The 12,606-nt window shown below is 47.0% G+C and overlaps 1 protein-coding gene across 1 annotated transcript; it reads left to right on the top strand.

Annotated features, from left to right (window-relative positions):
- The first annotated feature begins 9,659 nt into the window (after nt 1–9,659).
- On the top strand, nt 9,660–10,280 carry Gast (gastrin). The gene is made up of 2 exons (XM_027947032.2): nt 9,660–9,979; nt 10,090–10,280. Exons 1-2 carry the CDS (start codon nt 9,793–9,795, stop codon nt 10,191–10,193), a joined length of 291 nt encoding a protein of 96 aa, XP_027802833.2. The 5' UTR covers nt 9,660–9,792; the 3' UTR covers nt 10,194–10,280.
- The last annotated feature ends 2,326 nt before the right edge of the window (nt 10,281–12,606 follow it).

Below are 12,606 nucleotides of genomic sequence, written 5' to 3'. Positions count from 1 at the left end.
CCGAGGCAGAAAGACTTTTAAGTGCTTCTGGAATCAAGCTTCCTGGGTTCAAATATTACCTGTGTGTCTGATGAGCTCTGCGTCCTGGTCCAATCACTGGGTTGAGTTTTAGATTTGATTTTGTCCTGCTTGCAGTTAATAAGTTATCCTACTACTGTCCATCAATTCTGGCAGAAGATACAAGACTCCTGGATCAGAGGCAAGTCACTGTTACCCACCACACAGCCAGCAGCATGATTTGCCTTCCACATCCCTCAAGAGTGACACAACATGGACCCAGATGAATGCCATGCAGGCAGTAGTTGCCTCACAGCTGAGGAATAAGGAGCTTGGTGATCTGTAGCTTTCACAGTAAGCAGTAAGCAAGCCTACTCTTTGTCCGTAAGGGAGACATTACTCATCCCTCAAGTTGCTCACTTTAAACACAACCGTAAGAAATGGCCCAGCTAGAGGCAGGAGTAGTGGTGCCTGTCTGGAATCCAGGGGCCTAGGAGGCTGAGGCAGGAGGATCACAAGTTCCAAGCCAGCCTCAGCAGCTTGGTGAGGCCCTAAGTAACTTAGGAAGATCCTGTCTCAAAATAAAACATAAAAAGGGCTGGGGATGTGGCTCAGTGGTTAAACACCCCTGGGTTCAATCCCGAGTCCCCAGTACTAAAATAAAAAGGGTCCAGCTGAAAAGCGGACCTGGCCTTGCAGCATATTCAGCAAGAACATGCGGAAGACTCGGGGGCCTTGGGTGGATGGCTTCTTTGCCTCCCTCAGCAATCACTAACCTCTCTGTGCCTCTGTTTCCTCAGCTATAAACTTGGGGCAATAATATTACCTCCCAGGAGATTGTGGTAAGGTTTAAAAGACATAATGCCTCTAAAGTGCTTAGTTAGCAAGGAAGCCTGGTCACCAAAGTGCTCCCTAAATTTTAGTCACTATTTTTGTGGGAAGAGGGAAGTGAAAATTCATTATAGTCATCAGAAGGCTTTCAGGGAAGAGCAATTCCCCTCCAGGAAAAAAGGAACAAAGGAAAACTTGTTCAACATTGTGGGGGGGGGGGGGGGGGCGGGGCAGCCCAGTGCCTAGTAAAGATGGGCTCTTAGAAAATTTTCATTGACTAAATCGACAAATGGGTGAATGAACAAATGAAGGAAAAAGTGAAAGCATGTGGTCTCTAAGTGGGCAGGTGTCAGGATTGAGGGTCCTGGAGAGTCAGTTGACCTTGAACCAGGTGAGTACTCTCCAGTGATGGAGGAAAGGAAACAAAGGACAGAAGTTGGATTCAGACAATTGTGTTCTTGGTGCTGAGATGGGGGGAAGGGGAGACCTGCGTCAGATGACCTTGGAAGTGAAGGAGAGATGATTCACCAGGGTTGCCAAGCAACAACCCAATTGCGGAATATTAATTTGCAGTTGAATTCACTGGTTACTTTCGGGAAACATCCTCTCTGTTTTCTCTGAGAGAGGGAGTCAGAACTAAGGAAGGGATGGTGGTAGCCTCTGCCTGGAACTGGGGACCAACCTGCAGATTGTCCCCATATAATTGAAATGACAAACCTTGGTATCCAAGCTGGGGAAGGAGGAAAGTGAGACCAGGTGGGGTGAGGACCCCATGGGTGGAGGAGACAAAAGGTAAAATAAGCAGAAACTGGGCTCCTGCAGAGAGTGTGGGATGGGGGCTGTGGGCTGAGGGGAGGCAGCAGTGGAAGGAGCCCAAGAAGGTTCAGCTCAGCTTCCGGCTCCCTGGCCCGGCTAGGCTCCCTGTGGGGACTAAACCTGGCTGAGCCTCTCTGCCTCATCTCTGAAATACACCTAAACAAGACTCCTCCAACACAGGAACCTTCAGAATTATTTTTCCCATTTAAAACCACTATTTTAAATTGCCAAACAAAATTTTTCTCAATATTTTATTTTAAAAAATGTTCAAATACACCCAGAATGATGGTGCACACCCATAATCCCAGCTACCCAGGAAGATGAGGCAGGAGGATTGCAAATTCGAGGCCAGGGTCAGCAACTTAGTCAAGCCCAGTCTCAAAATAAAATGGGACACAGCTGCAGATCTAGCTCAACAATGGAGCACTTACCTAGCATGTGAAAGGTCCTGGGTACAATCCTTAGTACTGAAAAAAAAATTTTTTAAAATACACAGAAAAGTAAAAGAATTTTAATGTGAATACTTACACCCAGCACATTGATTCTGTCATTTATATTTTATTATTCTTTCTTTTTTTATTTTTATTTTGTACCAGGGATTGAACCCAGGGGTGCTTAACCACTGAGTCACATCCCTAGCCCTTTTTAATATTTTATATAGAGACAGGGTCTCAATAAGTTACTTGGGGCCTCAATAAATTGCTAAGGCTGGCTTTCAGCTCACGATCCTCCTGTCTCAGCCTCCCAAGCTGCTGGGGTTAAAGGCATGCACCACCATGCCCATCTGTATTTTATTATTCTTGTGTATGTATGTGTGTGTGTGTGCTATCTGGGATTAAACTCAGAACTTCAGGCACAGCGTGCAAGCATTCTGCCATTGAGCTACATTTCCAACCCTTATTAATTTTTGATTTTGAGACAGGGTCTTGCTAAATTGCCTAGGCTAACCTCAGACTTGCAGCCCTCCTGCCTCAGCATCCTGAGTGGCTGAGATTACATGTGTGCATCACCTAGTTCAGCATATATTTTATTATTGTTAATGACATATCTGTCCATCTTTTTACGAACTTTAAAATAAACTGAAGTGTGCACAGCACACTTCACTCTAAACTCTTCATTAACTAGAGTTCCTCAATTTTTTACAGTTTGTGTTTTGGATAAAATTTCTATTAATGGGATACATAAATCCTAAGTGTGCATTTAGTGGGTTTGGATTTTTGGCTCAGTGATCTGAACTCAAAGCCTGGGCTGAGAACCACCCCTTCAAAGACACAGATGGACATCAGATGAGGGGGTGGGGGTCAGGAGTGCTGACAGAGGGGTGTCCTGTTGTCTCTGGGCATTAGGCCTGGGTCCCTGAGATTGGGTGGGCCTCTCTAGCTCAGTCTGGGAGCAGCATCAGGCTGCCCTGGTAGCCCTGCCACCTTATCACACCGTAGAGCAGGTGAGGCCAGAAATCACGAACCCATTTCCCCCTGCCAATCCCCTGCCCCAGGAGGGACCATGTATGCCCATGTTGACACGAATACCTCCCAGGTGTCACTGTTTGTCCCCAGCACGGACCCTGACATCCTCCAGGCCCTTGTTGCCTGGTACAGGGTGACTGAGTCATCACCAATCTCTCCCTTTTCCACTATCAAGAACCACTTAGGGCTGGGCAAGGTGGTGCACCCTGTAATCCCAGCAACTAGGGAGGCTGAGGCAGGAGGATCACAAGTTCAAGGTCAGCCTCAGCAATTTAGCAAGACCCCATCTCAAAAAAAAAAAAAAAAAGTCCCTTTCCAACTAAAAAGTGCTGTGTCTCTAGATTCGTGGTAGAGGACTCTTGGAATCAGTTCCCATTAGTGCGTGCACACACACACACAAACACACACCCACACAAAGAACCAATTAGGAGGCCAGGGGTTGTGGATTTAGCTCAGTGGCAGAGCTCTTCCCTAGCTATGCCCAAGGCCCTGAGTTCAGTCCCTGAAAAAAAAAAAAAAAAAAAAAAAAAACAAGATAACAGGAAGCAGAGCAGCTGCCTCCCTGACAGCAATGTACAGCTAATCAAGGGCGATCTCGAAGCCGCATTGTGGGCAGAGCACACCTGGGTGTGCGGGGCTGTGGCCCTCCATAGGGTGTTCTTGGTATCTTGGTGATGTTTTTGTGCCCCTAGAATCTAAACCCCACCAAAGCAATAGTAGTGCCCACTGATATTCACCTCTTATCCCAGACAGGGCTCCTCTCGACTCTGGCTCCCAGCAGGTGCTCAGTAACTGAAATTCATTTGAAATATTTAAAAGATCAAAATACTTTAAAGAACATCTCCTTTGGGCTGGAGTTGTGGCTCAGCGGTAGAATGCTCGCCTAGCAGGTGCAAGGTGCTGGGTTCAACCCTCAGATAAAAATAAATAAATGAAATAAAGGTATTGTATCCAACTACAACTTAAAAAAAAAAAAAAAATCTCCTTTGGGCTGGAGATATAGCTCATTGGTAGAGTGCTTGCCTCACATGCACAAGACCCTGGGTTCAAATCCCCAGCACCACACAAAAAAGAACATCTCCTTTTGTCTGTCTTTGAAAAATCACATGCAAATTCCTGAAGGATTTGTTGTTACTGACAGAAGCCTTCAGAAGGCTGTAATTCTTGTATTCTTTTGGGGGTGTGGGGGCTGCAGTTACTGAGGATTGAACCTAGGGACAGTTTACCACTGAAGAGCATCCCCAGCCCTTTTTATTTTTTATTTAGAGACAAGGTCTTACTAAGTTGCTGAGGGTGACCTTGAGCTTGCCTCCTGCCTTAAACTCCTGAGTTGCTGGGATTACAAGCATGCAACACCGCTTCATTTTCTATTGTTGCAAAAATAAATTACCATAACTCGGAAGTTTATAACCACACAGATTTATTCTCTTGCAGTTCTGGAGGCAGAAGTCCAGGTAAACTGTGGCTCCCTGGTTCTGACAAGGCCCAAATCAAGGGGTGGGGAAGATGGAGTCCTTTTGGAGGCGCCAGGGGTAAATCTATTTCCAAGCTCATCCAGATTGTTGGCCGAATTCAGTTCTTGGTGTTTGTGGGCCTGACTTTCCAGTTCCTTGCTGGCTGTCTGCAGAGGGCCTCTCTGAGCTCCCTAAGGCCACCTGAGTGTCCTGCCACTACGTTCTAATCAGCAACTGCACGGGAGTCCTTCTCATAACTTAAGATCTTTCTGATTGTCCTTCAGTGACATCAGACATTTTATTGTTGTTTTTGGGGTGCTGGAGATTGAACCCATGACCTCACATGTGCTATGGCCACATCTCTTCCATCTGTAGCTGGGGAAATTTCTCTGCTTTTTAAGACTGCATGATTAAATTGGGCCCAGTCAGATAATCCAGGATGATCTCTCTATTTTAAAACACGTAACCTTAATTATATCTGCAAAGTCCCTCTGCCATGGAATGTCACATATTCACAAGTTCCAGGAATTGGGATGTGGACATGGGAAGACCATCATTCTGCCTGGACACACCTCACACAGCCCTGGATTTCAGGCCCAGCTCTCCTTTTCGGTGTGTGAACTCAGAATGGGGATTGCTTCGCCTGTCTGAGCCTCAGTTTCTTCGTCTGTAGAAAGGAGTCACACAAGCCCATATACCCCAGGACCATGGTGAAGAGGAACTGCATTCATTCATGCAGAGGGCTGGTCACTGACTCACATGCGACCTTGTCATTGTGATGACTGGGGCAGGTTGACAGGGAGGATGTGGGATTGGGGCCTAGGATTTGGCACCTGATCTTCAATTTAGAGAGAGAAAGTGGATTTTGTGAGTGGGTATCTCTGAGACCCCCAACAGGACAAGGGGTCTTGATGATGCCAAATGAATGAAATTCCCAAGATGTTCTGGACACTGAGTTGAGGGCTTTATGTACATCACAAGACCCATCCCAAATCATTCCCCTCATTTCCTGGAGGAGAAAACAGCTCAGCGGAGAGATTTATCCAAAGCTCAACAAGCTGGAAAAGGGAAGGACAAGGAGACCCTTTCCCTTCCATCAGACCAGGTGCCCCTGTGAGGAGAACACGCAGTTTCCATGACTGTGGGCTCCTGGGATGAGGGCCGTCTCTCACCTCTCTGAAGATGACCCCACTCCTGCAAGCCTGACAGTGCCCACGGTGACACCCGGCATGAATGGGTGCCGAATGGGAGACAGGCATCTCATCTATTCGGGGAACTTGCCGACCTCCTGTAAGTACCTGGGGAAGAACAATCCAGGGGGCCGTAACCCTGTCCACCACCAGAAACCAGCCTGGACAACCTGGGCTGTACTGAACGCTGGTAATTTCCTGTTACCACGGCAACACCGTCTCCATCCCCTCAGGATATAAACAGAGCGGCTCCCGCTCTACCCTTTCCCCCAAACCCTCTCAAAGTACTTCCATCTCTGAGATTCTGTGATTCAATTAATTATCACCAATGCCTGTGCTGTTTTTTGTCATTTTTCATTTATTCCCTCTGCTGAGTCACCGTGTCCTGCTCTGAATTAGAGTGGTTATTCACTAGAACATTTGGCCACTGGTTGCCATGGACACCTCACAGCCTGCATCCTTCATTACCCATTAATTCTCAACAAGCCTGGCTGCAAGCGTGGGTACCACTGCCCTTATCCAAGACCCGAGGCGCATCAGAACTCCCCCTCAGAAGTGGAGGGGGGGATGCTGATGACGCATGAACAAGAGCAAATGTCTGGTTCCAACTATGGAAAAATAAAATAATAGCCTAGAGCTCGCTACATCCATCCAAACCATGTCCAGGTAGCAATTGACCAAATAAGTCAACAAGTGTGCCATTTTGTGTTTTGGGACATCTTTGGCAAATGCCTTAGTCTGTTTGCTAATCTTTTTTTGGGGGGAGTGGGTACCAGGGATTAAACTCAGGGGCACTCAACCATTGAGCCACATCCCTAGCACAATTTTGTATTTTATTAGAAACAGGATCTCACTGAGTTGCTTAGTGCCTCACTGTTGCTGAGGTTGGCTTTGAACTCCAATCCTCCTGTCTCGGCCTCCCAAGCAGCTGGAATTACAGGCGTGCGCCACTGCACCTGGCCCTGTTTGCTAATCTTCTAAGATTTTTTTTTTTTTTTTGAAGGAGGGGTTCTGTAATTGAACCCAGGGATGCTTTACCACTGAGCCACATCCCCAGCCCTTTTTATTTTTTAAGTCAGGGTCTTCCTGAATTACTGAGGATCTCACTAAATTGCTGAGGCTGGCCTTGGGAGCCTTCTACCTCAGCCTCCTGAGTCACTGGGATTGCAGGCATGCCCCACTGGTCCAGTTTTGAGGTGTGTTTTTACATTGCAAAGCTGTGAATGCTTCATGCAGATTACTATCTCCCTGTAAAAGCAAAACCAGGGGGGCTTGAAATGAAGGACCCTCCTCAGACTCTGGGTAGAGGGTTTGCAAGAGGCTGGAGCTGGGGAGTGGTTCTAGGGAAGTAGATGGCGTAAGGGGAAGAGAGATGCCAGGTTTTCCCTGGTCAGGGGAGGATGAAAGGTTTCAGAGGCAACCAGGACGTAAGCCACTCTGCAGAAGGAGCGAGGCCATCAACCCACGGCCCATTGCTCCTGATAACTACAACACGTCCTGTTTGCAGAGGCTGGTGGAGGGGACAGGGATCGATATACCACTCCTCACTCACACACTCCCTGGCCATCAAACATCAGTATATGGAGAAATAGGCTTCCTCTGAACCTAAGGTCACAGGGTTCATTCCCCTTGCCTACCCCCACCCAAGGAATATAGTGTAAGAGAAGAGTACCAGGTCTCTGACCCCAAGGATATGGTGGGAGCCACCACTCCTGACCTGGGGAGCATGTCCCTGTCACTTGCCTGCCCCATGTGCCCAGCTAATGAGCTTCCCCCCCTTCCGTTCCCCAAACCCCAGATGACTGACTAAGACTTCGTGACAGGGTGGGGCAGAGGTGGCAGGTTCCCCATGCCCATTTCTCTTGCTGTGGGGAGGCTGGCCTCATGCCAGAGGAGGGTTTGGGAGGGACTTTGAGGGCTTTATAAGGCAGGCCTGGAGCATCAAGAAGAGCAGAGAGCTGACCCGGCTACTGCACCACCCGCCTCCCAGCTCTGCAGGTGAGAAAACCCCGAGGGGAGGGGAGAGTGGGAGACAGTGTTGACAAGTCCCTCACCATCAAGGTACCAGGCCACTGGCCAGAGCCTGGGGCTCACACCTTGGTGTCTCCAGGATGGGACCCAACCCTTAGCCCAGAAAATAATTAGGTCTCAGCTCTAGGACAACCCTGGCATTCCCAGCCTTTGTCTTCCACCTGCCTTTGTGCTCCAGCCAGGACCCTGCTGGCCCTCTTTCCTGACACTCTTCCCAGCACAGGGAGGTGAGGAGGACAAGGGCTACTCTCCTGTCATTCAGATGAGGAAACCGAGGCCTGGGAGGGAAATCTGACTTGCTCAAAGTCCTTCAAATGATTAGGCAGGACTGGAACTGGAACTCCTCACTCCTGGATCCCATCTCTACCTCTCTCCTAGACCAGCACTGCCCCAAAGAACTTTCCATGATGATGGAAATGTTCTGCATCAGCACTGCTTTGGACTGCCATATTGATGGCAGCCATGAGCCACGTGTGCTCTTAACATGTGGCTAGTTTGAGGGAGGAATAGTTTTGTTTTTTCAGCCCGGCTGGTCTCAAACTCAGGGGCTCAAGCAGCCCTCCTAGCTCAGCCTCCTCAGTATCTGGGACTGCAGGCATGCTCCCACATACTCTGCTAAGGGAGGGATTTTTCTATAAAGTGCATTTAAATTTAATTATATTATTGTTATGTATTATTTTATTTTGTTATTATGTATTATTTTATTTTGTTATTATGTATTATTTTATTTTGTTAATTAATTGTGGCTAGCAGCTACCGATTGGTTAAATGTGCCGCTTCCATTGGACAGTGTAGCTCTAGGTCACCGATTCTTCAACTTCTCTTTCTGTAGCAGCCAATTCTTTTTTCTCCCAAAGGAAACCTAACCAGAGAACCTCATTATGAAAAAACATTGAAAGTAGCATTTTAGCCAGGCATGGGGGCACATGTCAATGATCTCAGTGACTCAGGAGGTTGAGGAAAGGCGGATTGCAAGTTCAAAACCAGCCTTAACAACATAGCAGGTCCCTAAGCAACTTAGCAAGATAACCAATCTCAAAAATAAATAAATAAATAAAAAACAGCTGGGGATGTAGCTTAGTAAATAAAGCACCCTGGGATCAATCCCCAGTAACAAAGAGGGGGAAAAGATGTATCTTATTAATACAATGGGGTTTTTTTTAAATATTTATTCTTAAATTTTTTAGGTAGACACAATATCTTTATTTTACATCTATGTGGTGCTGAGGATCAAACCCAGTGCCTCGTGCATGCCGGGCGAGCGCTCTACCACTGAGCCACAACCCCAGCCCACAAAGGTTTTTCTTTACAGGAGAAAGTTTCTATCATTTACTTTGATAGAGCCAATCAGAATAACGAGGACGAAAGAACACAAAAATACTGAATGCAGAGAACTGATGAGCCTTTGGCTCTTGTGTTCGGGGCATCCCATTTAGTTCTGTATTAAGGTTTCCCCAAACTTGATCCACCATGGAACTTAGTTGCAAGTGGTAACAGCTTAATTTTTCCCAAGCACTTTAGTACAGTCACAGGATATTCCTCAGCTAATCAAACAAGGCAGCAGGCCCCTTCCTCCAAGGGCCACACAAACACAGTGAGACCTGCCCACCATTCTGGTGATCTCCAAAGTGACTGTATGTGGTAAGACTCCTGAGTGTGTATGCTCCTTGGTGTTAATATTTAAAAGTTTACTTTAAATTACAAAATTTAAACATCTACACAGCCATGAACAGGGCCTCGGATCCCACAGAGCAGTCTGGGAACCACTGCTCTAGGGCCTGAATTTCTCTGAGGGAAGCAGGTAAGGAGGAAAGGCCAGGCCTGGGGTGCTGGGCAGAGCTGGCAGGAACTGGAGAGAGGAACCCGAGATACAGCTTCAACCCACAGGGAGTCACAGGCCTGCGGCAGGTGGGAGCCCTAACCTGGAGCCCATGTGATCTGACTTCCTGTTGCTGGGCCTGAGAAGGGACACCCTGAAACCTGGACCTTCTCCCCTTTGCAGACAAGATGCAGCGACTGTGTGTATATGCGCTGGTTTTGGTGCTGGCTCTGGCTGCCTTCTCTGAAGCTTCTTGGAAGCCCCGCTCCCAGCTGCAGGATGCGCCCTTGGGTCCAGTGACCAATAAAGGCCTGGAGCCACAGTGGCTGGACCGAAGGCAGCTAGGGCCCCGGGGGCCCCCACACCTTGTGGCAGGTAAGAGCTGCCGACCAAAGTGACTGTAAGGTCCCCCCATACTAGCCCTGACCTCAGTTCCTGGAGGATAGGTGTCTTTCCCTCATTTTCACCTCCTATTGCTTCCTCAGACCTGTCCAAGAAGCAGGGGCCATGGATGGAGGAAGAAGAAGCAGCATATGGGTGGATGGACTTCGGCCGCCGCAGTGCTGAGGAAGGGGACCAGCGTCCCTAGAACCAAGCTTCAGAGCTCCGCCACCTCCCGCCCCACCATAGCCCCATCCTCTAAAAAGCAAATCAGAATAAACTAGCTTCAAATGGATACTGGATTGTGTCAAATGATGTGAGGCTGGGAAGGGGGACTCAGCTGGGGACAGCATTGAGGCATCAAGGAGAGTTAAGCTCTGCCTAGGAACAGGGACACCGAGCAACCCCTAGGACAATGGACCAAGGCTAACTCTTCTCCCAGAGCACAGCACTGAACAAGAATCTATCTGGGTGGCCGGGCTGGGCTTGTGGCTCAGTGGTAGAGCACTTACCTAGCCTGTGAGGCACTGGGTTCGATTCTAAGCACCACATAAAAATAAACAAAGTTTCATCCACAACTAAAAATATATATATATATTAAAAAAATAATAATAATAATCTATCTGGGTGGGTAAGAGAGTAAGTGGTGAGGTTTTCAGCCAGAGTAATGTTTTCAAGAGATAAATCAAATTCAGAAGCCTGAGGCAGAAAGTTTGCAAGTTCAAGTTCAGCCTGGGAAACTTAGTGAGATCCTGTCACAATATTCAAATTTTTTAAAAAGGGCTGGGGAGGTAGCTCAGTGGAAGAGTGCCCCTGGTTTCAATCCTCAGTACTGCAAAAAATAAAGATAAATCCAATTGTGTCACTCTCAGTTTTAATCTTCTAAGCCTGCCTTTGCACCTAGAATGGAATCTAAACTCTTTTTTTTAAATATTTTTTAGTTGTCAATAGACTTTTATTTTGTTTATTTATATGCGGTGCTGAGAATCAAACCCCATGCCTCACACATGCTAGGCAAACGCTCTCCACTGAGCCCCAGCCCCAGCCCTGAAACCTCAACTTTTGTTGAAGCTCTAAGAAATACTCCTACCACCCCCCTCCCCCTGCGGATGCCTGTGTCTTCCTCGCCTTACTCAAACACACCATGCTCCTTCCTCTGACCTATGCTTGGAATGTTCTACCCCAGACACACATACAGCAGGTTCCCCTCTTCTCCTTGAATCCTTGGTTGAAATGCCTCTTCCTGAGAGACCTGCTCCTTCTGCTCCTCACCCTTTGTTACTCCATCACAACAGAACCCTTTTTTTTTTTTTTTTTTGGTACTAGAGATTGAACCCAGGGGTGCTTAAACACTGAGCCACATCCACAGCCCTTTTTATTTTATTTTGAGGATAAATAAATAAGAAAAGTTCCCTGGCACCCCGCACCCTCCATCTGCCTAAAAGCAGGACATACACTCTCTTTGAGAGACAGTCTTGCTAAGTTACTTAGGGCCTTGCTAAATTGCTGAGGCTGACTTTGAATTTGCAATCCTCCTGCTTCATCCTCTTGAGCTGCTGGGATTACAGGTGTGTGCCACCATGCTCAGCTCACAACATAACATTTTCTTGAGAACATATGTCACAATCTGCAGTTGGTGTTTTATCAGTTTATCATCTGCCTCCTCAGCTAGGCAGAAAATTTGGAGAATGGCGACCACGTGTGTCTCTTCTTTGCTGTATTCCTAGTGCTGAAAATAGAGGAAGAGCAGGGTGTGATGATGCGTGCCTGTCATCACAGGGCAGCTGAGGCAGGAGGATCGATAGTTCAAGGCCAGCCTGGGACTCTTACTGAGACCCTGTCTCAAAATAAAAAAAATAAAACAGGCTGGGGATATAGCTCAATGGTAGGGCACTCCTGGGTTCAATCCCCAGTGCCACACATACACACAAAAGGAAAAAGAACAAGGAAAGAAAAGAAAGGAAGGAAGAGATAAAAAGAGAAAGAAAGTAAGAAAAGAAGAAAAATTTTTAAATGAATAAAACCTAGGGGAACCAAATAAATATTTGCCAGATTGACAGGTGAGTGACTGGCACACCTGATCATCCCTCACCTGCTGTCTCCACTGTTCTAGTGCTTATCAGCCGCATCCCACCACAGGCACAGCTACTCTCCTGAGGACTGGAGGGGAAGGAAACAAAGCCCTCTATCCACAATAGTCACGGTTGGACTCTAATTAAAAAAAAAAAATTACACAAGAAAAGAAAGCAAATTTATTGGGGCTGGGGTTATGGCTCAGTGGTAGAGTGCTTGCCTAGCATGTATGAGGCACTGGGTTCAATCCCCAGGACCACATGAAAATAAACAAATAAAATAAAGGTATTGTGTCCATCCACAACTAAAAAAAATTTTTTAAAAAAAAGAAAGAAAATTTACCAGCAGGTGTATTGCACACTTAACACATGGAGTATCCAGAGATGAGTAACTCAAAAACGTGGCTCAGAATTTGGGTCCGTATGACATCTTCAACAAAGAACATTAGGTCTGTCAAGAAATGCCAAGATAAAGGAAAGTGTTTTGGGGCTTCCAAGAGTAGCAAGCTGTGGAGGGAAAGCAAATAGATAGGAAACGAATGGTAGATA

Source organism: Marmota flaviventris, chromosome 17, assembly GCF_047511675.1.
Source record: "Marmota flaviventris isolate mMarFla1 chromosome 17, mMarFla1.hap1, whole genome shotgun sequence".
In the NCBI taxonomy this organism is placed as follows: Eukaryota; Metazoa; Chordata; class Mammalia; order Rodentia; family Sciuridae; genus Marmota; species Marmota flaviventris.
This window is presented reverse-complemented; position numbering and strand designations above follow the sequence as displayed.